The sequence below is a fragment of the Cucurbita moschata genome, unplaced genomic scaffold, assembly GCF_002738365.1.
Source record: "Cucurbita moschata cultivar Rifu unplaced genomic scaffold, Cmos_1.0 Cmo_Scf00044, whole genome shotgun sequence".
NCBI classification, from domain to species: Eukaryota; Viridiplantae; Streptophyta; class Magnoliopsida; order Cucurbitales; family Cucurbitaceae; genus Cucurbita; species Cucurbita moschata.
This window is the reverse complement of record NW_019268560.1, coordinates 307,347-334,388: the sequence shown is the minus strand read 5'-3', so window position 1 is coordinate 334,388 and position 27,042 is coordinate 307,347. Positions and strand designations below refer to the sequence as shown.

The 27,042-nt window shown below is 38.0% G+C and overlaps 2 protein-coding genes and 1 long non-coding RNA gene across 10 annotated transcripts in view; all 3 read left to right on the top strand.

Moving 5' to 3' along the window:
- The window catches only part of LOC111434211 (sodium/hydrogen exchanger 6-like), a 13,653-nt gene extending 2,383 nt beyond the window's left edge, over positions 1 to 11,270 (top strand). For 2 of the 3 annotated variants that reach the window (XM_023071598.1, XM_023071595.1), the window contains 14 exons: positions 109 to 206; positions 1,062 to 1,090; positions 1,189 to 1,220; positions 1,345 to 1,392; positions 1,485 to 1,545; positions 1,668 to 1,765; positions 1,876 to 1,951; positions 2,047 to 2,066; positions 2,428 to 2,525; positions 2,626 to 2,735; positions 4,392 to 4,481; positions 6,506 to 6,600; positions 6,685 to 6,770; positions 10,820 to 11,270. In XM_023071598.1, the coding sequence (XP_022927366.1) occupies positions 109 to 206; positions 1,062 to 1,090; positions 1,189 to 1,220; positions 1,345 to 1,392; positions 1,485 to 1,545; positions 1,668 to 1,765; positions 1,876 to 1,951; positions 2,047 to 2,066; positions 2,428 to 2,525; positions 2,626 to 2,735; positions 4,392 to 4,481; positions 6,506 to 6,600; positions 6,685 to 6,770; positions 10,820 to 10,845 (967 nt within the window). In that variant the 3' untranslated portion in view covers positions 10,846 to 11,270. The remainder of the gene's footprint in view (positions 1 to 108; positions 207 to 1,061; positions 1,091 to 1,188; positions 1,221 to 1,344; positions 1,393 to 1,484; positions 1,546 to 1,667; positions 1,766 to 1,875; positions 1,952 to 2,046; positions 2,067 to 2,427; positions 2,526 to 2,625; positions 2,736 to 4,391; positions 4,482 to 6,505; positions 6,601 to 6,684; positions 6,771 to 10,819) is intronic. The other variant, XM_023071596.1, reaches the window with a different exon arrangement.
- Positions 8,618 to 9,104, top strand: LOC111434212. Its single transcript, XR_002708906.1, has 2 exons — positions 8,618 to 8,706; positions 8,792 to 9,104. It is a non-coding gene; the product is annotated as an uncharacterized LOC111434212 (long non-coding RNA).
- Positions 11,271 to 13,079: 1,809 nt separating the features above from the next.
- LOC111434405 (mediator of RNA polymerase II transcription subunit 11) overlaps positions 13,080 to 27,042 on the top strand; it is an 18,412-nt gene continuing 4,449 nt past the window's right edge. For 3 of the 6 annotated variants that reach the window (XM_023071868.1, XM_023071869.1, XM_023071867.1), the window contains exons 1-2: positions 13,093 to 13,237; positions 14,170 to 14,463. In XM_023071868.1, coding sequence (XP_022927636.1) covers positions 14,185 to 14,463 — 279 coding nt within the window. In that variant the 5' untranslated portion in view covers positions 13,093 to 13,237; positions 14,170 to 14,184. Of the gene's footprint in view, positions 13,238 to 14,125; positions 14,464 to 27,042 lie in introns of all 6 variants that reach the window. The other 3 variants (XM_023071873.1, XM_023071872.1, XM_023071870.1) reach the window with 3 other exon arrangements.

Here is a 27,042-nt window from a genome sequence, read left to right as displayed (position 1 = left end):
TTTTTTTTTTTTTTTTTTTTTTTTTTTTTTTTTTTTTTTTTTTTTTTTTTTTTTTCTCTTGCATTTCCATCATTATTGAATTTATTCTAATTAGAATCACTTTTGCAGAACAATGTCCTTGGTTAGAAGTCATGCTTATTCTGGAAAGAACTTTTTCTTTGTGATTGTTAGATTTCTTGAGACTTTTGTTGGCTCACTGTCAGCAGGTTATCTTTCTCTTATCTTGTCTCTAGACGATCTTCTTTTTCTCCTTTTCTTTTACATCCGTTGTATTCTACAATTCTAGAGAACTCATGAGAAGCAATACATTTAATTCGTTAGGCATCTATGTGGATACTTAAAATAACTCCAGTTGATATTGTGAGAGTGGTATGTAACTGCTAGTAGTAGCTTGTTGCTAATTACTTCAATGTTGGTTGTTGTTCAGTTGATACTTATTTTTATTAGCTTGTTGGTTTATTAATTAGTTGAGTAGTTATTGTTAGTTAAAGGTAACATGAGTTACTTTGTTATGAGTTCGTTAAATAGCAATTCCTGTAGGGTACTAAGCCTTTGTAAGGACAACGTCTTTGATTTGGGAGATAAAATGTCTTCAGTAATCTTGGAAGGAGGAAAAAGCATGGATAAAATGATCTTCCAAAACTCTGGTTTAAATGCATCAATAATTTATGAAACCTTCTCATCATTTTCTTTTAGTATAAAAATGGCTTGTTTATAAAATAAAAAAAAAAAAAATAAGTCAATGATTTGGAAACCTTCCAAGACTAGAATTCTGGCAAAACAAGATGCCTTCTAGCTCTAAACCGGCACCTAACTAGTCTCAACTACAAAATCCTCTAGAAATATCAGCTATCTTGTTGTAGGTCATTGAAGACTTCTGATATACCAATATAACTATCAAAACTTAAATCATTTTTAGAAGAAATGTACATCTCAAAAGTCTTGTGCTGTTTACTGCCTGACCTTGTTTTATAACTTCCTAACCATTAATACAGTTGTCTTGATTATTGAATAAAATAAATGGAAGTTCTAAACGATACTTATCATCTGTGGAACTGCAGGTCTTGGAGTTGGATTTACGTCTGCATTGATATCCTTTTATGCTCAATCTTATCTTTGTTGTCTTTAGCTATATATTTATTTTCATTCCACTTTTCTGATGTCATGTTGAGCCTTAATTCTCAGAACCTTTTTAAGTATGCTGGATTGGACATTGACAAGTAAGTTCTAAACACTTAAAGAACTTGTTGATTACCAAATTATAATGCACTCTTCTTCGAACAAAAACTTAGCATAAGGTTCTTTGACTTTTCTGTATCTGAACTTGCTCGTTCCTCTGTCCAGTCTTCAAAATTTGGAGTGCTGTCTTTTTGTTCTTTTCCCGTATTTCTCGTAAGCAATCTTCTTTTCCCCTAAAGTTTTGTCATTTTTGTTATAGCTACCTTTTACGTTGATAGAGTTTAGCGTGATATCTTTTACTACAGGTACATGCTTGCAGAAGGTTTTGGTTTGTCTGGTATTGTATCAATATTGTTCACAGGAATGGTGAGTAGAGATGACAGATGTCCTTTCTCTACCTTTTTTTTTTTTCCCCTTTTGGTTTGTTTTGTAGTTCAATACGTTCATACTAATTGTTGTCACGCATGTAATATTTTATGTTTCTTTAGGTGATGAAGCATTATACATATTCAAACTTATCAGAGTCTTCACAACAATTTGTTGCGGAATTCTTTCACTTAATATCATCTCTGGCAGAGACATTTATGTAAGGGAGCCTTGACCAATGTTTATCTAGCCTCAATCAAGGATCCTTTACCTACTTGATGCTCACAAGTTTTTTTTTATCACTTTTCTTTTTTGTCTTTTGTCGTCCAGATTTATATATATGGGCTTAGATATTGCAATGGAGCAACATAGCTGGTCACATGTTGGATTCATTTTTTTCTCAATTGTATCCACACCTTTGTTTAACAGTCTACTTTTACTGTTTTTCTTTATTGATATTAATTTCTTGTGGTTCCTTAATTCACTCAATGTTCACCTCAGCTATTTATTGGTGTCGCAAGGTATTGCTGCTGATTTCTTCTCTCTTATTTGCCAACCCTAGATCATTAAGCTTTCACGGAAGGTTGCATCTTTGGAGATTCTATTTCTTTTGTTTCTTAAAACTTTTGAATGTAGTTACGTACATGATTCTTTACAGTACATTCTAATTAAAACAAATTGGATAGCCTTTTTATAGTTCATTTAGTTCTCAGTTGAGTTGAGAGGATAGCTTATCCTCCATTTACTTGGATGCCCTTTTCTCTATCAATATGCTGTTTCTTGTCCAAAAATAAAAACAGTACTTTGGACATGTTTTCTTTCTCACTTTCAGATGTTTCTATCTGTGTGTTTGACTGTAGTATTTTGTGTGATATTTCCTAGGGCTGCAAATGTCTTTTCTTGTGCATATTTAGTCAACTTAGTTCGGCCTGCCCATCGAAAAATACCTTCAAATCATCAGAAGGCACTTTGGTATAGTGGTAAGGAGCATAATTTCCTATTCATTTATTCATTTAATATTGTTTGGGGAGAGGGGTCCATTATTTGAATATAGTTCTAAGTGTTATAAATTTTGAATAGGACTTCGTGGGGCTATGGCGTTTGCTCTTGCTCTTCAATCAATACATGATCTTCCAGATGGACACGGGCAGACAATTTTCACGGCAACTACTGCAATAGTTGTATTGACGGTAGAAGTTCATGTTTTTTTTTTTTTTTTTTTTGCTTATATCAAAATCTGGTGAATAATTTTTTGGATTAGTTTTTGCCAAGATAATAAATTTTCTTTACGTAGTGGTTATACTATAAAAAATTGAATTTAGAAATCCGATCAGCTATTGTGCTACTGTGTTCCTCATGATTCGTGTTGTAAGGATGACTTAAAGAGATGCCAATTTTGCTGCATAATGCTGGAGTGGAGTAAATAGCGGATTAAACAAATTCAATCATTGTAGAGTATTAGCTGGAAAAGTGCTGGAGTTCTCCAATGTATTTCTCAAAAAGTGTTAGGTTTAACCTTGTGGGTGCCTGTTCATTGGACTTTTGTATTTATTAGCTTGGTCTCGATCTCTTGGATTAGAAGCCCTTTCTTTAGTTAATTGTGGCCTTTCTTTTGTGGACTTGTTTTTTGTATGTCCTTGTATATTCTTTCATATTTCTCATTGAAAGTTCAGCTCCTTATTAGAAAGAAAAAAAAAAAAAAAAAAAGCAATCTTAATGTTAAGACTAGATGATAAATTAAGGGATCCCATCCAACATAGACGAAAAGAACAAAATGGATTGAAGAGCATTTAGGATATTTCTGGAAGTTTGGATGATGTGGGAAGATGGAGAGACAACTAGTGAATGGATAGATATGATGGCTTGGAAGTTGGGTTTGGTAGACAGGGAGTGTAGTGAAGGAAGAACATTTATTGGAAACTTTGACATTTCAAGCTTGGATATTAAATTTTGTTCATTTTTTCTTCCATAATAATTTTTTCTCCGCAGAACTCACAGACACAATTATATAAGCTATAGAATATAACTTTAAACCCTATCTTCTCTAATTTTCCTTTTCCTCGATTTCATACCCTTTGAAGAGAAAGAAAAGGAGGTAAAAAGCTCTTGTTTTGAAATCCATAGAAACAAAAGGTAGCTTAGAAGAATCATTCAATGGTTGCTGCCATTTCTCACTTCGAGAGCTCTCTTATTGCATTTGTTTGAGTTCCATTCTTCGTAATCTGATAGAGAAACGATGGATATTCTGGCTCTTTTATCTTTGATCGGAGAGTTTTATTTAAGTTCTAGGAGAATGTGTTTTCCTTTGGAGTCCTAGCTCATCCAAAGGCTTTTCTTGCAGTTTCTTCTTCAATTATTTGGTAAGGGATTATTTGGTAAGTCCCTTCTAGCGGTTCTATCTTTACCTTGGTGTGAAAAGTGAAAATTTCCAAGAACGTTAAGTACTTCTCATGGTAGGTCATGTGCGAAAGAGTTGACACCCCAGATCGAATTTCAGGAGGATGTCCAGCTTGGTAGAGGGCTACTTTGTTGCATTCTTAATAGATGGGCGACTAGGGACTTGACCATATTCTTTGGAGATATGATTTTGCAGGAGTGGTTTGGAGTTGTTTCTTTGAGGCATCTAGCTCTTGCGATTGTAGAAATATAATTGAGGACCTTCTTGTTAGGATAGGAAATATGATTTTGCACGATATTTTAAATATGGTTGCTACTACATTTAGGATAAGAAATATTTCATATTCTTCTCTTTTTCTAGTAGCAACCATAATTAAACTTAAAAAAGTAGGGTCATTACACAAGATTTCATATTCTTCTCTTTTTCTTATCACTTTGAAAACTTTCAGGTGTTACTTATTGGAGGTTCAACTGGTACGATGCTAGAAGCTTTACAAGTTGTAGGTGACAGTGATGACCATGAATACTCTTTGACTGAAGTACGTTTTATGAATTTTGTTTCTTTTTTACTCTTTCCTTGCTTTCTTTCTTTATCAATGCTCTGGTATACAGAGTTGTTTTAGTTGCATGCAAGAGCTTTATGAATGTTCCAAGTTACATGCCCAAATGTGCAAGATATGAACACTCTAAGATAGTTATTTTAGACAAGTTAACCATGAATACTGCTGTGCCAATCATATACATGAGTAAAATGAACATGGAGTGGAATAGAGGAAAATATTTTACATCCAATAAGAATGCTCCCCTACCCTTCTCAGTGTAATTTCTTATTCCATGTGACATGGTTCCGATCTTTTGGCCGAATCTATTTTTATGCTGAATGAGGGAAAATAGCGTCTTGATTTCTTTTGTAATTTTGTACAAAATATGGCTTCTTGGTGAATTTTTCTTCACAAAATTATTGTAAATACTGTCTACTTATGATTATTAATGACTGGAAGACTCTTTCTTTAGTTTTAGGGGGTGCTCCCTACACCTGACACTTGGGCTGTTTTGTATCCTTGTATGGAGTATATTCCTTTGCATTTCTTACGGAAAAAAAAAAAAAAAAAAATCTAAAANGTATGGAGTATATTCCTTTGCATTTCTTACGGAAAAAAAAAAAAAAAAAAGATAAAAGATAGTGTACGAGGGATCTAGCCTAAAGATTTTTCTTTTATATAAGTTCATGAGTGAATTGCCCATGTAATTTACTAATTCAAAGTGGGGTAAGGAGAATCGGAATAGTGCTGTTGGAGTAGGGTTAGGAAGAGTTTAAATAAGGAGGGAGCAAGTATAAAAGAGAAGGCTTGGTACTTGTAACCATGTACTTGCAACCTTATAATTCACGAGTTTTAATATAGTTAATTTAGCGTGACCGTGGAAAGAGGACAAGGAATAGTTTAAAAGAGAGAGCTGAGATGTGAAGAGTTAAGTTTTGAGTAGGTCATCATGCTTGCTTTTTTTGGGAACCGATTGTGGATAAGTTTAGAGCAAAGGTTGATAAGTGGTGGTGTCTTGTACTCCCGAAAGGGAGAAGAGTGACTTTAGACCATGCTGGCTTGAATAACCAGCACATATACTTCTTCTCATTTCTTGGAGGTCTTATGAAAGCCATAAGTTCTATGGAAAAGATGAGTGATTTCATTTGGAAGGGGTATATAGACCTGGCAGTAAGTTGTTAGATGGTGTCGGGTCTCTCTACCCACTTCCCCCGAGGGTCTTAGTGCGGGGTTGCTCCAGAAAAGGAGGACTTCCTTGCTTTTGAAATGGATTTGGAGATTTCCTCAGGAGGGAAAAGGCCCTTTAGAGGAAAGTTATTGTTAGTATTTACGAGTTGGGATTCCATGGTTGTTCAACTAAATCCTGCTGTTAATTAGGGGAGGGGAAGATTGAGAGAAAGTAAAGAGAATGCAGAGAATGTTTAGGGTTTTTCGCACAATAAATTGTTAAAGCATTGCTAAAAAAATTAAATGTATCATTAGCTTAAGCTTTTCGGTTTAGTTGTAATTTAACATGATCTTAGAGAGGCCCTATGTTAGAGTTCCTATAATGGTGTTTCTTTCCCAAACAATCACTTTTCACTTGTTGGACCTTCTATGAGATTTCAAACTTCACAAATGAGGGGAAGTGTTACAATATTAATGAAAAGATAAAATTTCCCGTAATTGATAAAAATAGCTTGTTTGAGAATGTTACTTCCAGACTAAGTCAAATAATCTTTCCTCAACCTCCTTTGTGTGATCATGTGCTCAGGTCCTATCAAGTGTCTGTGGGTTCTATCGTTTCATGCTCATTTAACAACAAAAAAGTTCGATCAAGCGGTTCTTCTACCTCTCATTATTAAATTCTTTGATATGTAGTGTTTAAGCTGGATGATGTATAAATTTCTGTGTACTTCTTTTCAGAATAACCATGATACCTGGAAAATTGGTCTCTGTGATTCATGTGCTAGGTCTATTGTGCTACAGTAATAGTTAATGAAACTCAAGACCTTTTAATCTCTTGTCCGTCTTTCTCTCAGAACTCTGATGTGAGCAATGGCTACATTGCTCCTGATAGTGATGAAGGGTCATCAAGGAGTAGAATCAAAATGAAACTTAGAGAGTTCCATGAGAGGTGACATCTAATATCCTTCTTTCATTTTCAGACCTTTTCTGTTTATTGAATCATCAATAAAATGCCTCACTCTTTTTTCCTCAGCACTGCATCATTTACAGCTTTGAATAGGAACTACCTGACCCCATTCTTTAAGAGTCGCAGTGGTGATGATGAAGAAAATGATAACAGTAAGAATGACTTAATTTAACTTACTCAATTCATGGTTCAAACATTTGCTACTTTGTGTATAGTTGTTTCTTGATGCATCAATGAAGATCTTGTGGGTTATTATTATTTCTTATTATTTGAAAGCTTTTGATATATGTTTGATAATTTCCTCCAAAAATATTTTTTGTTGTAGGAGAAAATTTCATTGATGATTGAAATTTAAATCCTCAATCAAATTTACAAAAGTAAGAATGACAACTTCTGATATATGTATAATTTATGGTATTTACAAAATACCTTCCCAATTTGCAATAAGGGAGGTATAACTATAGGAAGTAAAAACATTAGATAGTTTACACCAAGATATAGCTTGGTAAACATCATTGTCGAAAAGTTTTGTGTAGGTCTTGTGTAGGTCTGTGCCTTTAGGCAAATATACTTCGATTTCTTTTTTTCCACAGATTCCAAAAGAAAGCCATGTTGAGGTTTTTTCGTACTATGACTTTTGCATTCTTGAAAGGGTGGAACGTTAAGGTTTCTGGAAAAATATTATCATTTTCCTTTATGAAGTGAACTATCTAAAGAATGGAATTTTAAGGATGAAATATTGGGATCTCCTACTCATTGAGTTTCCCTCGATGGTGTGTCCAATGCAAACAAGGTTTGGAGTCACGAGGTCACATACTCCACACTTGCCCTTTTAGTTTTTGATTAGACTGTGGTACTGCTTATTATTATAGCTGTCTCCTATTACTTAGACTCATGGATCACCCTTTCAAAAATGTGAAGAAATTTCTATGGATGAATCTTTTTAGAGCTTTTTTGGGCCACACAGTATGGAACAAATCAGAAAATGTTTACTGAATAGTAGCAGTCCTTTGAAAGATTTTTTTATAGCTTTCTTGCTATATCTCGGTGTAAATATGGAAGCCTTTTTGTCCAGTTGGAGAAGTTTTTTTGTAAATCCTTGGTTTGAGACTCCCCCCACCCCACCCCACCCCATTTTGTAATTTCGTTTGTCAATGAAATTACTTCTTATCAGTTAACTTTCTTGGTCATTTTTTTATCTTATTATATATATATATAAAATAAGAGGCAAAGTTTTCATTACCGAAATTTTAGAGAGTACAAAAGAAGCCAAGGAGACAAGGCATCTCCTCTCAACCACTCAAAAAAGGAGTTTAACAAGTGGCCATAATCCAAACAGTGAAAAGTAGTGTATTTTTGCCCGAGGGGAGGGGAGGGGAGGGGAGGGGAGGGGAGGGGATGCCAAGCCTTAAAACAAAGCAATATCTGATACCGGCTTTGGGCCGTTACACCCATCATCCAAAATCCAAACTTATCACTCGAGTAAGAATAGATCTAGAGACAGCGAAAAGATGGGCTTTTTTTCATTTTTTTAAAACCAGGAAAGAAAATGCAGGATTTTATTTTCCTAAAATGGCATCGAGCATCTATTACCATGTAACTGACAGGATAAAGATAGGGGGGAGAGAGAGAGAGAGCCAAAGAGTAAAAACAGCGATGAACAATCTGGCCATGCCATGAGAGGTTCTGTTTGGCATGGAACGAACACGTGAAATTTCAACCAGTTAAGTCGGCTGAAAAAAAGGTAAATGGGTTGAAGACAGAGGCAGTTGTCTGGATTCTTGGTTGGTATTGTGTCTGTTTCATTCTGAATTAGCAACAAAATCATAAGCCTGGCCTATATATATTGCTGCAAACCCATCTCTTTCCATCCCAAGATAACCTCATCTTTATTTTGGCAGACAAAGTCAAGAAATGAGATACTCACATTTTATTCAATGTTTCCTGCTCTTTACTGCCCTCTTCTATCTTCTTTCTGTGGATCCCTTTCATTCTCATCCTCAGACTTTCGCCTCTGAAGGAAGACCTGCAAGGAAGTACCTTGATACATCATTTTCCAACCCAGAACATGAATATCACAGAGTCAAGGTATGCTAAATTAATACTAACTTCTTTGATTTTGGCTTTTGGAATGGATTCCGCCACCCTAACATATGGATATTCCAAAATGCAGGATCATAAACAAGAAATTTCCTCCAACACACATGAATATGAAAAAAGTATCGACGGTGCCGATGAACTTGTCTACCATATTGACTATAATGGGCCGAAAACGCATCCGAATCCGCCCGATCATCCATAGCCATAGGCTATGTATCAACTTTCAAGATGACATGAGCTACTTATACATGTACTGCACTACAGACACATTTTTCTGTATAATCTATCAAATGCTCTCTTTTATTCATGTAACAATTATGTTACAATTATATATACAATCTATCAAATGTCATGTGCTTTGATCACAATAAGCACTTAAATGTGAACTCAACTACCATAGATCTTTGCGCACCCTGGAACTAGCAATGCAATAATTACAACTAATTTTAGGCTTTTACAAGTGATCTATGACGAGAATTAGCTTTGACATGAACACGAAATCATAAAAAAGCTCAAACGTAAAACGATTGTGATCATATATTACTTTCTTGGTTAAGAATCATCGTCGTACATAATTAAATGATCATATGAAGGTTCTCACTATAATACACTTGTATGAACACAAATAGCTGTCTGATTAACTCCCAGGGGTCCACAAATTCGAAGTCCAATTTTAGGAGGACAAAAAAAGGAGAATCCAACATGCATTATGGGCATTTGAACACAAATAACAATTAGAAGCATTGGGTCCAAAAAGCTGCTTGTGTCCCATGGAAACACCACAAGGTTCCATACTTTACTAAAAGCATGTTGGTCACAGCACATGACTTGCTCCCTAGATTGAAATCCGTATAATAACCTTTAATTGTTTAACCTTTCAAAACTTCATGCTAGTAACAGTCCAGACTTTTACGTTCTACATATAAGCCCCAAAAATATCATACCTTTTAACGCCGGCCCCTAAGGAGNCGTTAAATTCTCTCAATTTTTCTTTGACAGCATTTTGTTTTGAATTCTAAATTCAAAGAGACCGAAGAGTAGAGCTCTGACGATGCTCTCTTTTATCAAACTCTAGCCTTTCCTCTGGAAGAATGAAGTTCATATTGATTCATATGCACCAAGGTACCTCAATTTATATTGAATTCGAAGAAAAACAAGGGAGATTTAGATTTAGAGATTCCAATCCCTCCCAACCCCCTTGTAACCTGATGATTTCTTCACTTGATATCCAAACTCTGCCCCTTCTAGTTGACTTAATAACTCTCTCTCATTGGCTCCTCACTCATGCATGCTCGCTTCCGACTCTTTTCTTCTTTATTGGTCCTCCTGTATGTCCATGCATTAAGGGTCTGTCACTCTGATACTTATTAGCTATATATAGAGACGAGCACACAAAAACACAATCTTCTATCTAGATATTTTCTGCCTTTGAAGACTAGGAAATTAGATTTAGTAATCACACCCCAAACTAGGCACAACTAGTTTTAATTGAAGATCAAATACTCTGCAAATACAAACTACTAATCTATGTGACTAGCATTTAATTCAATCTTATTATACTCGAGGAAAAAAAAGGAAAACGAAGAATGGTAAAATCAAAGCTCTCTTGAAAACAATAAAATTACATGAAGAATATAGATGGCGAGACTTCTAGATTTCTAAGCCTCCTGTCACTTATACAAAGACTTTAACATGTAGAGGCTTGAGAAAGGTTTTGGAACTCTCCTTGGAGGATTTCTTTTGGCTCTATTTAGTTTCGTTCGCCTAGAGTTAGATGATCTCCAAAGTGTATTAGTTCATGGCTTGTTCGATTGTTGAGTGGCAATTTGCCTTTTGAAGGCATATTTTTACAATATGTCTGGAACTTTATAATTGGCTGTAGAATCACTTACATGTACGGCAAATTAGATGTTACACCACTAGTTGACAATCTATTCTCTATGATGTTTACATTTTTAAAATATGAAACTGTACTTCACCCAAAAACCAAAAACGTTCTGGTGCTTAAAGTTAGGTTGGCATGTTGTGGCGAACTTTATCATTATTTAGCTTTGCATCGATCTGAATTGACTTGATTCTGATGATTTCTTATTTCAATCAGTAGGGGCACGAATCCGTGGTTCTTGAAAGTTTGTTTCGGGCACGACTAACACTTATTATAGAAATGTAGTATTGAGAAAGATCGTACAAGCTGGAGAACTTTGTGAATACTGTAGGCATCCGCTCTGGAATTAGGTGGATACAAACCGATTGAGCGTGCAGAATGGAAGTTTCGACTTCGACTTCGTCTGAATGATTACAATAGTAATGAATTGATTACTTGCCTTCTGCTGTGGAATTGGAATGAATAAATGAAGTAGAAAAGTTGGGGTTTAATCAAATGACTAAGACGATGGAAACGAATTCTTTACATAGGTTTTGTTATGGACAGTACCAATGATGTGGAAATTATAGTTTAAACATTACATCTCTATGCTTATTTAGAATTTTAGAATTTTCGAACTTGTATGTAAGATTTACTCTCGATCAAATACGGTCTGTCTACTAATTTCTCTGGCGGCCGGTAACATCATATATATCAATGGTTAGGAATACTCAATGTTCCTAACTTAGCACACAGCGTGTCGGTCATGAATTCTGGAGAAATTAGTAGGTTGTAATACTCATATACATTGTCCATGGCTCAAGAGTCATAATCTTTTCACTAACATACATAACATGCTCGCATCTTAAGCATGTATTCATATATTTATAATGTTCAACTCATAGAACATTCACATTTATATCATGTTTACATCTTACCCAAGCGATAACAATATATAAATAGATATTCATATCATCTATGCATATATTACTATTTTAACCTCTTAATCATGTGATCTACATGCCCATAGATTACAAAATAAGTTAAGAACTTGTTTTCGAACTCCTTTTTTCGGTGGTGTATGCTTAAAAGGGTAATTCCATGCCATTTCATGAACTTATATTTAACAATTTTATAGATATTAATTCCACGCCATTTCATGAACTTATATTTAACAATTTTATAGATAAGTATAGATCAATCTTAATAGAACAGGTCAAAAGGAGATGGGTATGCTTAAAAGGGTAATTCCACACCATTTCTCCCAAACTAATCTATCTTTAACAATTTTATAGATAAGTATAGGTCAATCTTCATAGAACGGGTCAAAAGGAGATGTACCAAACAATACACGCTTGGTGTGCTTCTCCCACATGCAGGCAGTCGTGCCTGTCAGTTGCCTTTCCGCCCTTCTTCATGCGCTCGTCTTCAACCTTGTGATTTCTACAGATTTCCAACTTCCCTGTTAATTCTCATTGTGTCCCAACATTAAAATCACCTCCTACAACCTGGATTTCACTCTGATTAGTTGTCAAGATTTAAAACTTCACATGTGTGGATTTTCATACCTCCATATAAGCGCTTAGATCAGCTTAACTCTCGAGCTTCAATGGCCGGCAACCTCTTCACACACACCCCTCCATTCTCAAGTTTGCACATCATCATAACAATCACCAAACAAAACCACGAAATTTTCAAAACAATACCTATTGAATTCCTTTCCTCTGTTTTCTGCTTTCCTGTACCTTGTTCTTGGTTTTTTTAACCCACACCACTCAAATATCTTCATCATACACAACCTTGTATTCTATTTTTAAGATCATGGATGACATGACTATGATAACACCACCTGTGTGCTCATGGGGAGAAAAGTTGAGGGTTATTTTAGACTTTTTTCGGGCGAAAATATGATGCATGTCATGATAATCTCAAAGGTTTCGTTTCTGGAAAGATGATAATCTCAAAGGTTTCGTTTCTGGAAAGATAACAAGAAGTAATATCCTAGCTTAAGGTCACCTGTAAGGGCCCACAAAGTAGGCTACTTACTAAGTTTTACTCCATTTTTTTTTTCTTTAACTAAGAGCTGGTTGTGGATGGGAGTGTACTTTAGAGCGAGGACCATGGACTAACCCAGTCTTAAACTTACTAATTTTGTGTTTTCAAACCGCCCCTATTTAACTACTGCATATATATAAACCTATATTTTAATCATATTTAAAAAGATTTTTTTTTTTAAATGTTTAACAAAAGTTGTTAAGATATAAAAGTGCATAATAACACCCACACATAATATCCAAGAATACACATCAATTGTACTTAAATATTTTGACAAAAAAAAAAAAAAAAAAAATGTCAGGTGCAAAATGCAATAAAAAATAAATACATTTCAACCAACATTCTTAATTAATAAAATAACTTAATTTCATATGTCTACTCTAATGAAACTCGATAACAAAAAAAAATAAAAATAAATAAATAAAATAATAAACGAAAGAAAAAAAACCCAAACCTTTTCCATCTTCCTCTCTCACTCACTCTCACCTTCTTTTTCTTCTTCTTCCCGGCCGTCTCCTCCGTTTCAGCATCCCAGTGCCGTCGCCGCTTCTCTCCCGATCAGTGCTGCCCCCGCCGCATCCTCACTCCTATTTTTTACTGGTATTTTCCCGATCTTCATCTATGCGTTTCTTCTCACTAGAAAACACAAATTAGGACTTGTCTAATGATGAAAGAATGGTGGCGTTGTTTTGATTTTTTTTTTTTTTTTGAATTTTGAATTTTCATAAACAATAGCCAAATAGCAACGAGAAATAAAACACATCCTTCCGCAAATTGGGACTTCTCGAACAGCCGTGTTTTGCCTTTTGATTTGTTGCATATGTTAATCAATTGGGGCTTTAATCAAATTTGTATCTGTTCGGTCTCTTCTGGAAATTGCTCTGTTTCGGTAACCATGAATCTTTTAGCATCTCCGTGTCTTCTTTATTAAGTAATATATTGTATTATCCAATTCTCTTTTAGTCCTAAGCTTGTAGGAGTTAGTTTGATCGACCCAACAACTTCCACCGTACTTTTATTTGTAGATTTGTAGATTATAGTTGGGGAGAACACGATGAGCCTTTTCTTTAAATTTAAATTATCTCCTTCATTAACCAATAATCACTGATACTTCGAATTTACTTGAAATAAGATCCGTTAATAGCCGTCTATGTGCTTCGTACTTCATGATGTAAAAAGATATAGAAAATGTTCAAGGTTAAACAAGCGTACTTTAATTTCCTTATCAGATGTTCTTTCCTATTATATGTTTGAATTTTATCTTTATCAGATGTTCAATAATATCTGAAACCTGTGATCGGTTATGACTCACAATTTGATGTTCCTTCCAAAGTTCATTTGAATTCTTTTGATTAGGAACGCCGCTAGTCATGGAAATTCGACTTGTAATTCATTATTTCAACAATTTAAGTTTAAGAGATGTTAACAGTTATGCGTACACTATTTTAGCTTTATTTATTTATTCTCTTAATTTTATTTTGTTCACAGATCAGTTAGTTTAAAATTCTTAATTGCTGTGAGATTTGTCACAGCCAGGATAGCTCTTGATGGATCCGCTGACCCAGAATACTTCGTTGCAACGCCTTCAAAATGTGGAGAAGGTTGGACTAACTTTCTATACCCTAAATTTTTTGTTTCTAGTTCTTTGCATGGTCTTTAATTGTACCACAAGATTTCTTACGGCCAATTTTTGTGTTCCATTCCTGCAGAGAATTGTGAGGGTTTTGGAGCTTGCGGGGGGAGTCATGGAAGAGCTTGCCAACCCTGCTGGTCCAAGAAAGGAATTTGTCAACAATCATTGCAGTGAGTTCATGCAATTCATCAAGGTGAGTCTTCTCTGTTTGACCGTGGTTCTTCACGTCAAATGTTGTTTCAAATTTAGCTAGGTTTATCGCCTCACATTGGGCGTCTGTGTTTAACAACTTTTGTAATTATTTGTTGGTTTTATTCTTTAAACCCTTTTCTTCCTCAATTTTAGCTAGGTTAGGGCCTGTTGGGTTCCTTTTGGGGCGTCAATTTTGTAGGTCTAGTGTTTGTGTTGCAGTTGTTTATTTATTTATTATTTTGATTTGACCCTTCTGTCTTCTTTTGTTTCTTTTTCCTCCATGAAAGTTGGGTTCCTTTTGTACAATTTGGCAATTGATTTCTTATTTGAATGTTTGGTTATTCGATCAAATGATTCTCAAGTTTAGTTTAAGGGTTCTAGTCCGTAGACTGCCATTGCTTCATGTTTTCCTTTTATCTTCTCAAATTTTAATTGTTTGATGGGCGAAGGCGCTAACTATTATATTTTGGAGGATACTTGGGTGGAGATGAAACCCTTTGTGCTCTATTCCCACAACTCTATCACTTTTCAGATAGAGGATCCATTTGATAGCCTCTGGCTTGCCCTATTTTGATAATTTCTTCTTGGTATCCCTTGGTTTTCGTTGTTCCCTTACTGACTGACAGGCAGTTGAAGTTGCAGGTCTTCATTTCTATTATAATATATGTTTTTTTAAAATCTTTTTTTATGTATAGTTGTTATTTATTGTAATTATATATTCTTTTAGATTAGGGTCTTCTGCATGCATATACAAATGTACCTCTCTCATCTAAAATATAGGGTTTTTAGAATTATTTCCTTTTTGGCATTAGGGTTTCTTCTCTTCCAAGTAGGGCTAAGGTTTAGAGTTTGAGTCATCATATTAGAGTGACCGTTTGTCAACACCGTTCATCTCAAGAGGAGCACTACCATCAAAAGAGTCGAAGTATTGTAGCCGTTCATCAAAAAGGCATGTAGGTTGTTTGAATCTGCTTCTTTCGATTGGGTTTGTTCTGAGATGTGTTTTTCGACCTATCCATGTGATTGGATTCAACAAAATCTCTTGGGTTTGTTGCGAGTTATGTTTGCATCATGGGTTTGGAAATTTTTACAGTCCAATTTTTTCTCCTCTATTCAGGTTTATCTTCAGTTTGTGTCATTGATCGCTTTGTCCGCCTTAAAAGGATTTGGATGGCAAAAATCACTGAATAGAGATTATATGCTTATGTGTTTCATGAACCAATCGTGGTGGAAGGGTTTATGAGTAATGATCACCAATGTATCCATAGGATAGGGACTGGGATGGGAAAACCTCTGTGATGACCATCTTCCCTTTTTGTTGAGGATCGAAATGAAAGGTAAGTTTCTGTAGCTGCCTTTGGATTTTCTGGCTTTTGTGATGGTTTTTTAATGGTAAGCAAGGGCTGTGAGGGTTGATAGGAAAAGTTGTGGTTTTTCTTTCTATTCTGAGGTGAATAGGTTTTGGTTATTGATCAGGTTTTTTGGTGAACGATGGGGGCAATTTTCAATGAGGTTGAGGAAAGTTGTCCATCCTTTTTAGTCTTCACCCACTAGAATAAAAATAACACCATCATTTCCATGCAATGGTCTTTTCTGGTAAACATTTTTCCTTGAAGAACTTTTAGTTTAATGGAGCCAATAGGAGAGTGTAATAAGATGCTGTCAGACATCGGAAAGAATCTCATATGATCTCCAATAGTTTTATTCTTGTTTCCCTATATCTGTCATTTAGCTCGATTGAACGGGTCTTTCCGTCAATGATGGTGATAAGAATCACGGTGTTCCAAATGTTCCAACTGGACCTATTACACGATCCAAGGCGAAAAGGATTCATTTCTAGAATTAGAAGCTGATACGATTGACGAAGGACAATTGAATATTTGTACGGTTGAAGTTGGAAAACTTTAAAATATCAACAACAGGGTTTGAATCTACCCGAGTGAAGCCCAATAGATTTCGAGTTTGTCTCCTTAGCTACTCAAACATAATGTTTGTTGAAAGACTTTATTGTTTTTTCTTTTTCATTTTGTAATGGTCAAATGGTCAAAATTGACTTCGTCTTTTGTGGAGATTGAAGGGAACTGAGATTGAATCTCGGCCACAAACGTCCCGATTGTAACGACCCGACTTATCCTGACAGTAGCGGTCAGGGCCGTTATGGAAAAGGATGAAAACCATGCAGAATTTTATTAGAAATCACGTGCGGGGTACCCCTCTAAAATTTTGCAAAACAATGCCGCCTAAAGCTATTTAAAACGAGGAAATTTGAATCAAAGGAAGTCTGATGTGGCAAACTAGGCGGCCACAACATAGTTTAAATTAATACAAAAGAGTGGAAACGTTTCTCCCACAAAAATGAGACTACGAGAAAAACATAAAAATCCTTGAATCGCTCCGTTACTGACTTTGGCATCCTACTCGTCACTTCCGTGCCACAGCTTCGCCTGAAAAATCATTTAAAAAAAACAGGGTGAGTATATTTTATACTCAGTAAGGAACTCCCCTATTGGGGGTCAATATATGAATCGTCATAAGGCGATCAACCAAAACACGCAGCAGGTGATTATTGCCACCACCACCACCTCAATGTCACTTTCAATCCTTAAAGTGGTTATTCCTAGTTGGTTACCCAAAACACACAACGTGTAACCACTACCACGAGGACCTCACCTCTTTATTTCCTCCCATTGACTATCAACGATTGATTACCCGATACACACAGCGTGTAACCATTACTGGATAGTCTTTTCTAGAATCACCCCAAAGGTGACTAGTGGTGGCTAGTTACTCGAATCACACCGCGAGTAACTATTACCACAATCCTTGCTCATGGCTACCTACAAGCACATTATGTCGGCAATAGACACATATCGTCAGACTGCCCAACCTAACCATATTACTCTACGATCCGAATACACAACATTCCAATTACACAACCATCCGATTTCACAACCATCCGATTTCACAACCATTCGATTACACAACCATCAGAATATACGACAATCAGAACATACAACAATCAAAATATACGACAATCAGAACATACAACAATCAAAATATACGACAATCATAATACATAGCAATCAGGATACATGTCAACCAAGTTGCATAATATTACACACAGAGATCAGATTGTTCCTGGCAACGGATTACCCAGCACCTAGCCCACAGACGATTCTGTTCGACCCATTTTCAAAAAACAAAACATTTATTTTCAACAGGCGAGTCCCTTACCTGAGGAGCTGCGTTCTTGGCCTTTCCCAATCAACGACGATCTGACTCCCCTCGAATTGAGCCTTCCTCCTACGTAGGCGTTGAACCTTTGCTACGTCTAACCCTCTTGAGGTCGGTTTTGGCAACGACGATGTCGTTCCCTTGCGGCGGCTATGTGGTGCTGGGCGGATGTTTTCTGATATGGGAAGGGGCACGGAACGGTGTGGAAACAATCGGTTGCGGGGCCGTGGCTGAAGGGAGAAACGTGAAACAAAAAAAAAAAAAAAAAAGAAAAGAGAAGGAAGGGTCGCGGCTAGGGTAATGGGTTTCTTCCTATTGAACCGTAGGTTTATTTATTTATTTATTTTTATTGGGTCGTGGGCCCAAAACGTGGGCCTTACAATATTCCCCCAAAAAGAAACTTTCGTCCTCGAGAGCTTCACTTAAATACATAAGGCTTGCGCTACTTACTTTTCGCTCTGAAGAGCTCAGGGTATTTGCTCATCATTTCCTCCTCTCGTTCCCAAGTGGCTTCTTCCAGTTGGTGATTCCGCCATAATACCTTGACCAACGCGATCTCTCGATTACGTAGGGTTTTCACTTTTCTATCCACAATTTGCACTGGTTCCTCCTCATAGTTCAAACTCTTATCCAACCGTAGAGGTTTGAAATCTATCACATGTGATGGGTCAGATATGTATAGTCGCAACATCGATACATGGAACACATTGTGGACTCCTGAGAGTATAGGTGGTAGGGCCAACCGGTAAGCTACTTGTCCCACTCGCTCCAAAATCTCAAATGGTCCAATGAAGCGTGGACTTAACTTCCCTTTGCGCCCGAACCTAAGAACGCCTTTCATGGGAGCCACCTTAAGGAATACTTTGTCTCCCACCTCAAATTCCAAATCTCTTCGTCTCACATCTGCATAACTCTTTTGTCTGCTTTGTGCCGTACGCATTCTAGCCCTTATTTTCTGGATAGCCTCATTAGTTGCCTGCACTAAATCGGGGCCCAACAACTTGCGTTCTCCCATTTCGTCCCAACACAATGGGGATCGACACTTCTTCCCGTATAAGGCCTCAAAAGGTGCCATACCCAACGTCGCTTGATAACTGTTGTTATAAGCGAACTCTATGAGATGCAAGTGTGTGTCCCAGCTACCGGCAAAGTCCACCATATAGGCCCGTAACATGTTCTCCAGAATCTGGTTTAAACATTCAGTTTGCCCATCCGTCTGTGGGTGGAATGCTGTACTAAACTCTAGCCGTGTACCCAACGCTTTCTGAAGGCTTTTCCAAAACTTTGATGTGAAGTGGGGATCCCTATCTGACACAATGGATAGCGGTACCCCGTGCAATCTTGTTACCTCTTTCAAGTACAACTGAGCTCATTTATCCACGGAATAAGTGGACTTCCCTGGGAGGAAGTGAGCTGACTTTGTGAGCCTATCAACCACAACCCATATAACTGTGTAGCCTCTGGCCGTCCTTGGTAATCCCATGATAAAGTCCATGGCGATGTTCTCCCACTTCCATTCAGGTACACTAAGTGGTTGTAATAGCCTAGCCGGCTTCTGCCTTGGGGCTTTGACTTGTTGACAAACTAGACACTTGCTCATGAACTCGGCCACATCACGTTTTATATTCCGCCACCAATAATGTCGCTTCAAATCTTGATACATCTTGGTATTGCTAGGATGCAGGGCGAATGGCGAGTGGTGAGCCTCGGCTAGGATTTCTACCTTTAGTTCTTCTTCATTTGGCACACACAACCGCCCATGGTACAAGAGCCCCCCATCTGTTGTCAATGAAAACTCCTCTGTCTGATTGCCATCTATCAAACGTCTTTTTCCAACCAAATCTGGATCACCATGCTGTTTATCAATAAGACGCTGCCTCAAGGTCGGTTGTATCGTTAACTGGGCCAATTGAGCGACGACCTCCCCCATGGCCACCGCTACCCGGGCGCGTTCCAGATCCTGCTGGATCGCTTTTTGTGTAGTGATTAGTGCAGACGTGTGTGCTGATTTTCGGCTCAACGCATCTGCTACCACATTCGCCTTTCCCGGGTGATAGAGTATCTCCACGTCATAGTCTTTAACTAACTCCAACCACCTGCGTTGTCTCATGTTCAACTCCTTCTAAGTAAAGAAGTATTTAAGGCTCTTGTGGTCAGTGAAAATTTTGGTCCTTTCTCCATAAAGGTAGTGTCTCCAAATCTTCAATGCAAATACCACTGCTGCGAGTTCTAGGTCGTGGGTGGGATAGTTTCGCTCGTATTCTTTTAGTTGACGTGAAGCATAGGCAATAACCTTCCCACGTTGCATGAGGACACATCCTAACCCACTTTTTGAAGCATCGCTGTACACTACAAAGCCTCCATCTCTTGACGGTACAGTGAGTATCGGGGCAGATACTAACCTCTGTTTGAGTTCTTTGAAACTAACCTCACACTGATCATTCCAGGTGAACAACTTTCCTTTCTTGGTCAACTCAGTGAGGGGGGTGGCGATCTTGGTGAAATCCTGCACAAACTGCTGATAATACCCTGCTAGTCTAAGGAAACTCTGTACTTCCGTCACTGTGGTTGGGCGAGGCCAATTCGTCACCGCTTCAATCTTTGTTGGGTCTACGGTGATTCCCATGCTTGAAACTACATGCCCAAGAAATCCCACATGTTCTGCCCAGAATTCACACTTGGAGAACTTTGCTAACAACTTGTTTGTTCTCAGAGTGGTCAGTACTTTCCGGAGATGTTCCTTGTGTTGTTCCCTAGTTTTGGAATACACCAGGATATCATCGATGAAGACGATCACGAAGTTGTCTAAAAACTCTCTGAGCACTTTGTTCATCAACCCCATAAATGCTGCTAGAGCGTTGGTCAAGCCAAACGACATTACCCTAAACTCGTAATGTCCATACCTTGTGCGAAAGGCTGTCTTTGAGATATCACCCTCCTTAATCCTTAACTGATGGTAGCCTGACAGTAAATCAATCTTTGAGAACACAACTGCTCCTTGCAACTGGTCGAACAGGTCGTCGATTCGGGGCAAAGGATACTTGTTTTTAATTGTCACTTTGTTAAGTTCCCGATAGTCCATGCATAAGCGCATAGAGCCGTCCTTCTTCTTCACAAATATCACTAGGGATCCCCAAGGAGACACACTTGGTCGTATAAAGCCTTTGCTTAGTAGCTCTTGAAGTTGCAACTTTAGTTCTTTCAGTTCGCAGGGGCCATTCTGTACGGGGCTCTTGATATAGGGGTTGTTCCTGGCTCAAGTACAATTTCGAATTCCATCTCACGCTCTGGGGGTAGGCCCGGAGATCTTCTGGGAACACGTCCACGAATTCTCTCACTACTGGCACTGAGTTAATGCTCGCCTCAGTTCGCCCTAATTCCACCACATGAGCTAATATCCACCAAGCACCCTGAGATAACATCTTCCTTGCCTTTAATGCTGAGACTATCCTCGAGACCGTTCCCTCCCTGGTCCCCTTGAACTTGAAGCTTGGTTGACCAGGAGGTCTGAACACCACCTCCTTGTTGAAGCAATCGATGGATGCATGGTTTTTAGCTAACCATAACATCCCTAAGATGACGTCAAAATTGGCCATATCTAGGACTACCAGTGTCACATCCATCGTGTGGTTTGACACACACAACTGACAGTCCTTTACCCTCTCGAAGGCTTCCATACTTACCCCTGCTGGAGTATCCACAGACAACTCGTACCCTAGCGGTTCAACTTCTACTCTTACGTGTTTTACAAGATTAGTGGAGATAAAAGAGTGGGTTGACCCAGAATCAAATAAGACCCGTGCGTAATACCCAAGAATAGAGAGCGTACCTGTGACTGCAGTGTTGGAGTTTTCTGCCTCCTGACGAGTGGATAAAGTCAGCTCACTTCCTCCCAGGGAAGTCCACTTATTCCGTGGATAAATGAGCTCAGTTGTACTTGAAAGAGGTAACAAGATTGCACGGGGTACCGGTATCCATTGTGTCAGATAGGGATCCCCGTTTCACATCAAAGTTTTGGAAAAGCCTTCAGAAAGCGTTGGGTACACGGCTAGAGTTTAGTACAGCATTCCACCCATAGACGGATGGGCAAATCGAACGTTTAAACAGATTCTGGAGGACATGTTACGAGCCTGTATGTTGGACTTTGCCGGTAGCTGGGACACACACCTGCATCTCATAGAGTTCGCTTATAACAACAGTTATCAAGCGACGTTGGGTATGGCACCGTTTGAGGCCTTATATGGGAAGAAGTGTCGATCCCCAGTGTGTTGGGACGAAGTGGGAGAACGCAAGTTGTTGGGCTCCGATTTAGTGCAAGCAACTAATGAGGCTATCCAGAAAATAAGGGCTAGAATGCTTACGGCATAAAGCAGGCAAAAGAGTTATGCAGATGTGAGACGAAGAGATTTGGAATTTGAGGTGGGAGACAAAGTATTCCTTAAGGTGGCTCCCATGAAAGGCGTTCTTAGGTTCGGGCGCAAAGGGAAGTTAAGCCTACGCTTCATTGGACCATTTGAGATTTTGGAGCGAGTGGGACAAGTAGCTTACCGGTTGGCCTTACCACCTATACTCTCAGGAGTCCCAATGTGTTCCATGTATCGATGGTGCGACTATACATATCTGACCCATCATATGTGATAGATTTCAAACCTCTACGGTTGGATAAGAGTTTGAACTATGAAGAGGAACCAGTGCAAATAATGGATAGAGAAGTGAAAACCCTACGTAATCGAGAGATCGTGTTGGTCAAGGTATTATGGCGAAATCACCAGCTGGAAGAAGCCACTTGGGAACGAGAGGAGGACATGATGAGCAGATACCCTGAGCTCTTCAGAGCGGAAAGTAAGTAGCACAAACCTTATGTATTTAAGTGAAGCTTTCGAGGACGAAAGTTTCTTTTTGGGGGAATATTGTAAGGCCCACGTTTTGGGCCCACGACCCAATAAAAAAAAAAAATAAATAAATAAACCTAAGGTTCAATAGGAGGAAACCCATTGCCCCAGCCGCCACCCTTCCTTCTCTTTTCTTGTTTTTGTTTCACATTTCTCCCTTCAGCCACGGCCACCCAATGGTCCGGCCCCGCAACCGATTGTTTCCGCACCCCTTCTCATATCAGAAAACATCCGCCCAGCACCACATCGCCGCCGCAAGGGAACGACATCGTCGTTGCCCAAACCGACCTCAAGAGGTTTAGACGTAGCAAAGGTTCAACGCCTACGTAGAAGGAAGGCTCAATTCGAGGGGAGTCGGATCGTCGTTGATTAGGAAAGGCCAAGAACGCAGCTCCTCAGGTAAGGGACTCGCCTGTTGAAAATAAACGTTTTGTTTTTTTGAAAATGGGTCGAACAGAATCGTCTGTGGGCTAGGTGCTGGGTAATCCGTTTGCCAGGAACAATCTGATCTTTGTGTGTAATATTATGCAACCTGGTTGACATGTATCCTAATTGCTATGTATTCTGATTGTCGTATATTCTGATGGTTGTGAAATCGGATGGTTGCGTAATCGGAATGTTGTGTATTCGGATCGTAGAGTAATATGGTTAGGTTGGGCAGTCTGACGATATGTGTCTATTGCCGACATAATGTGCTTGTAGGTAGCCATGAGCAAGGATTGTGGTAATAGTTACTCGCTGTGTGATTCGGGTAACTAGCCACCACTAGTCACCTTTAGGGTGATTCTAGAAAAGACTATCCAATAATGGTTACACGCTGTGTGTATCGGGTAACCAGCCGTTGATAGTCAATGGGAGGAAATAAGGAGGTGAGGTCCTCATGGTAGTGGTTACACGCGGTGTGTTTTGGGTAACCAACTAGGAATAACCACTTTAAGGATTGAAAATGGTGTTGAGGTGGTAGTGGCAATAATCACCTGCCGCATGTTTTGGCTGATCGCCTTATGACGATTCATATGTTGACTCCCAATAGGGGAGTTCCTTACTGAGTATTTTTATACTCACCCTGTTTTTTTTGTAAATGATTTTTCAGGCGAAGCTGTGGCACGGAGGTGACGAGTAGGATGCCAAAGTCAGTCACGGGGCGATTCAAGGATTTTTATGTTTTTCTTGTAGTCTCATTTTTTTGTGTGAGAGACGTTTCCGCTCTTTTGTATTAATTTAAACTATGTTGTGGATGCCTAGTTTGTGGGAACTAGGCGGACACATCAGACTTCCTTTGATTCAAATTTCCTCCTTGTTTTAAATAGCTTTAGGCGGCATTGTTTTGCGGAATTTTAAAGGGTACCCCGCACGTGATTTCTAATAAAATTTTGCATGATTTTCATCTTTTTTCCAAATAAATCGCATTATCTTTCATAACGGCTCTGACTGCTACCGTCAGGATAAGTCGGGTCGTTACAGTTGGTACTCATATGATCTCCTATAGTTTTATTCTTGTTTCCCTATATCGGTCATTTAGCTCGATTGAATAGGTCTTTCCGCCAATGATGGTGATAAGAATCATGGTGTTCCAAAGTTCCAACTGGACCTATTACACGATCCAAGGCGAAGAAGATTCAACAAACATTCATTCTTCATCTACAAAATTGGATCGGCTCGGTTCAACCATCATTTCTAGAATTAGAAGCTGATACGATTGACGAAGGACAATTGAATATTTGTACGGTTGAAGTTGAAAAACTTTAAAATATCACCAACAGGGTTTGAATCTACCCGAGTGAAGCCCAATAGATTTCAAGTTTGTCTCCTTAGCTACTCAAACATAACGTTTGTTGGAAGACTTTATTGTTTTTTCGTTTCATTTTGTAATGGTCAAATGGTCAAAATTGACTTCGTCTTTTGTGGAGATTGAAGGGAATTGGGATTGAATCCCGGCCACAAACGTCTTTTGTCGGGAGACTGTAAATACCCACAATATGTTATGTAAAAATCAGATTGGTGAATGAATGAAATTGAAATTAATTTTGTCATTTCTAAGTTTTAAGTAATTCTTGTGGTAGAATTGCATCCGAGCCATTCAATCAAGCCTTAGATCAAGTTCGATTGTGGAGTGACTCAATTTAAAACAAGGTTTCAAATCTTGCTTCTAGATCCATTCAATCAACCCTTGATCAAGTTCGATTGTGAAGTGCTCCATTCAATCAAAAGCCTTGATCAAGTTCGATGGTGAAATGCTCAATTTAGAACAAGGTTCCAAATCTTGCTTCTAGATTCATTCAATCAAAACCTTGATCAAGTTCGAGGGTGAAATGACTCAATTTAGAACAATTTAGAACAAGGTTCCCCAAGCCTTGATCAAGTTCGATTGTGAAGTGACTCAATTTGGAACAAGTTTCCAAATCTTGTTTCTAGATCTTCGATCGTAAGAGGTAATCTAATTCTAGCCTTATCTCTTGGTTGATCCAAATTTCATATAAAGAGGTATTAATTACTTTGATTCAAGGGTTCTTGCTTCAACAAAAGCTCGGATGCAATTCTACCACAATATGTTATGTAAAAATACCCACAATATGTTAGGTTGAAGCAAGAACCCTTGAATCAAAGTAATTAACACCTCCTTATACGAAATTTGGATCAACCAAGAGATAAGGCTAGAATTAGATTACCTCTTACGATCGAAGATCTGGAAGCAAGATTTGGAACCTTGTTCTAAATTGAGTCCCTTCACAATCGAACTTGATCAAGACTTGATTGAATGGGGAACCTTGTTCTAAATTGAGTCATTTCATCCTCGAACTTGATCAAGGTTTGATTGAATGAATCTAGAAGCAAGATTTGGAACCTTGTTTTAAATTGAGTCACTCTGCAATCGAACTTGATCAAGGCTTGATTGAATAGCTCAATCGAACTTGATCAAGGCTTGATTGAATGGTTCCACAGTCGAACTTGATCAAGGCTTGATTGAATGGTTCCACAATCGAACTTGATCAAGGCTTGATTGAATGGCTCCACAATCGAACTTGATCAAGGCTTGATTGAATGGCTCGGATGCAATTCTACCACAAGAATTGTTTGAAATTTAGAAATGACAAAATTGATGCTCGAATTTCTAAGGAAAGCGTCTCAATTCGAGATCTCAATTTCATTCATTCACCAATCTGATTTTTACCTAACATATTGTGGGTATTTATAGTCTCCCGACAAAAGACGTTTGTGGCCGGGATTCAATCCCAATCCCCTTTAATCTCCCCAAAAGATGAAGTCAATTTTGATCATTTGACTATTACAAAATGAAAATGAAAAAAAAAACAATAAAGTCTTCCAACAAACGTTGATATGTTTGAGTGGCTAAGGAGACAAACTTGAAATCCATTGGGCTTCACTCGTGTAGGTTCAAACCCTGTTGTTGATATTTTAAAGTTTTCCAACTTCAACCGTGCAAATATTTGATGGTTGAACCGAGCCAATCCAATTTTGTAGATAAGAATGAATGTTTGTTGAATTTTCTTTGCCTTGAATCGTGTAATAGGTCCAGTTGGAACATTTGGAACACCGTGATTCCTATTAGATGGTGTTGCGTTTTAGAAGTGTAGGAGGTGGTGCCATGGGACTTGGCCGGTGAGATGAGGGGTTCATAACACTTGCTGTATGTGCCATCTGTTTTTCAATGACCACATTCTTTTGGACTTCTAGTGCTGATACCTTAGCCCAAATTCCAATAATCAACTACTGGATACCCACAACAAAAAATGAAGTTGGTAAATCTTAACACAATCCTTACTCTTCTGCTATCTATTAGACTCGCCCAATATTCACACCATCAACATTCTTCAATGCAACAAACAAGTTGTCCATTTACATAATCTTTATTCTTCTGTTAGCTATTAGAGTCACCCAATCTTCACACCATCAACATTCTTCGTGCTTGGGAGGCCGTTGGATGCTATGGGTTGCAGTTAGATAAAGCTAGAGATGTCCATTTATCCTGCGGAGCTAGGGCCTTGTGGGGGCCCGTCCCAAATTGGGTGGGAAATCCCCGTTTAAATGGGGAAAGGGGAGAGATTTCTTCCTGTTCGATAAACGGGGCTGGGGACGGCGTCCCCATCCCCACCCAATTCCCCTCCCCGCCTCGCCCCTTTCATATATATATATATCCATTACAAATTATAATAAATCAGTTATTTTTTAAAATATTTTCTGTGCCTTACAATTACATTTTCATCACTTTACACATTGTCCATTATTTTATTTCAGCCTATTATACTTTATTTTGGCTAATAAGCCCAAAGTTTGTGAAATTGGGTTCCAATGAACTTGGGTGCTTATTATATATTATAAATATTATTACTTATATACTACAATATCTAAGGTTTTAAGACAATATTTAAGTTAAAACTATGTTGATTTTTTTTTTTTTTTTTTTTTTTTTTTTTTTTTTTTTTTTTTTTTTT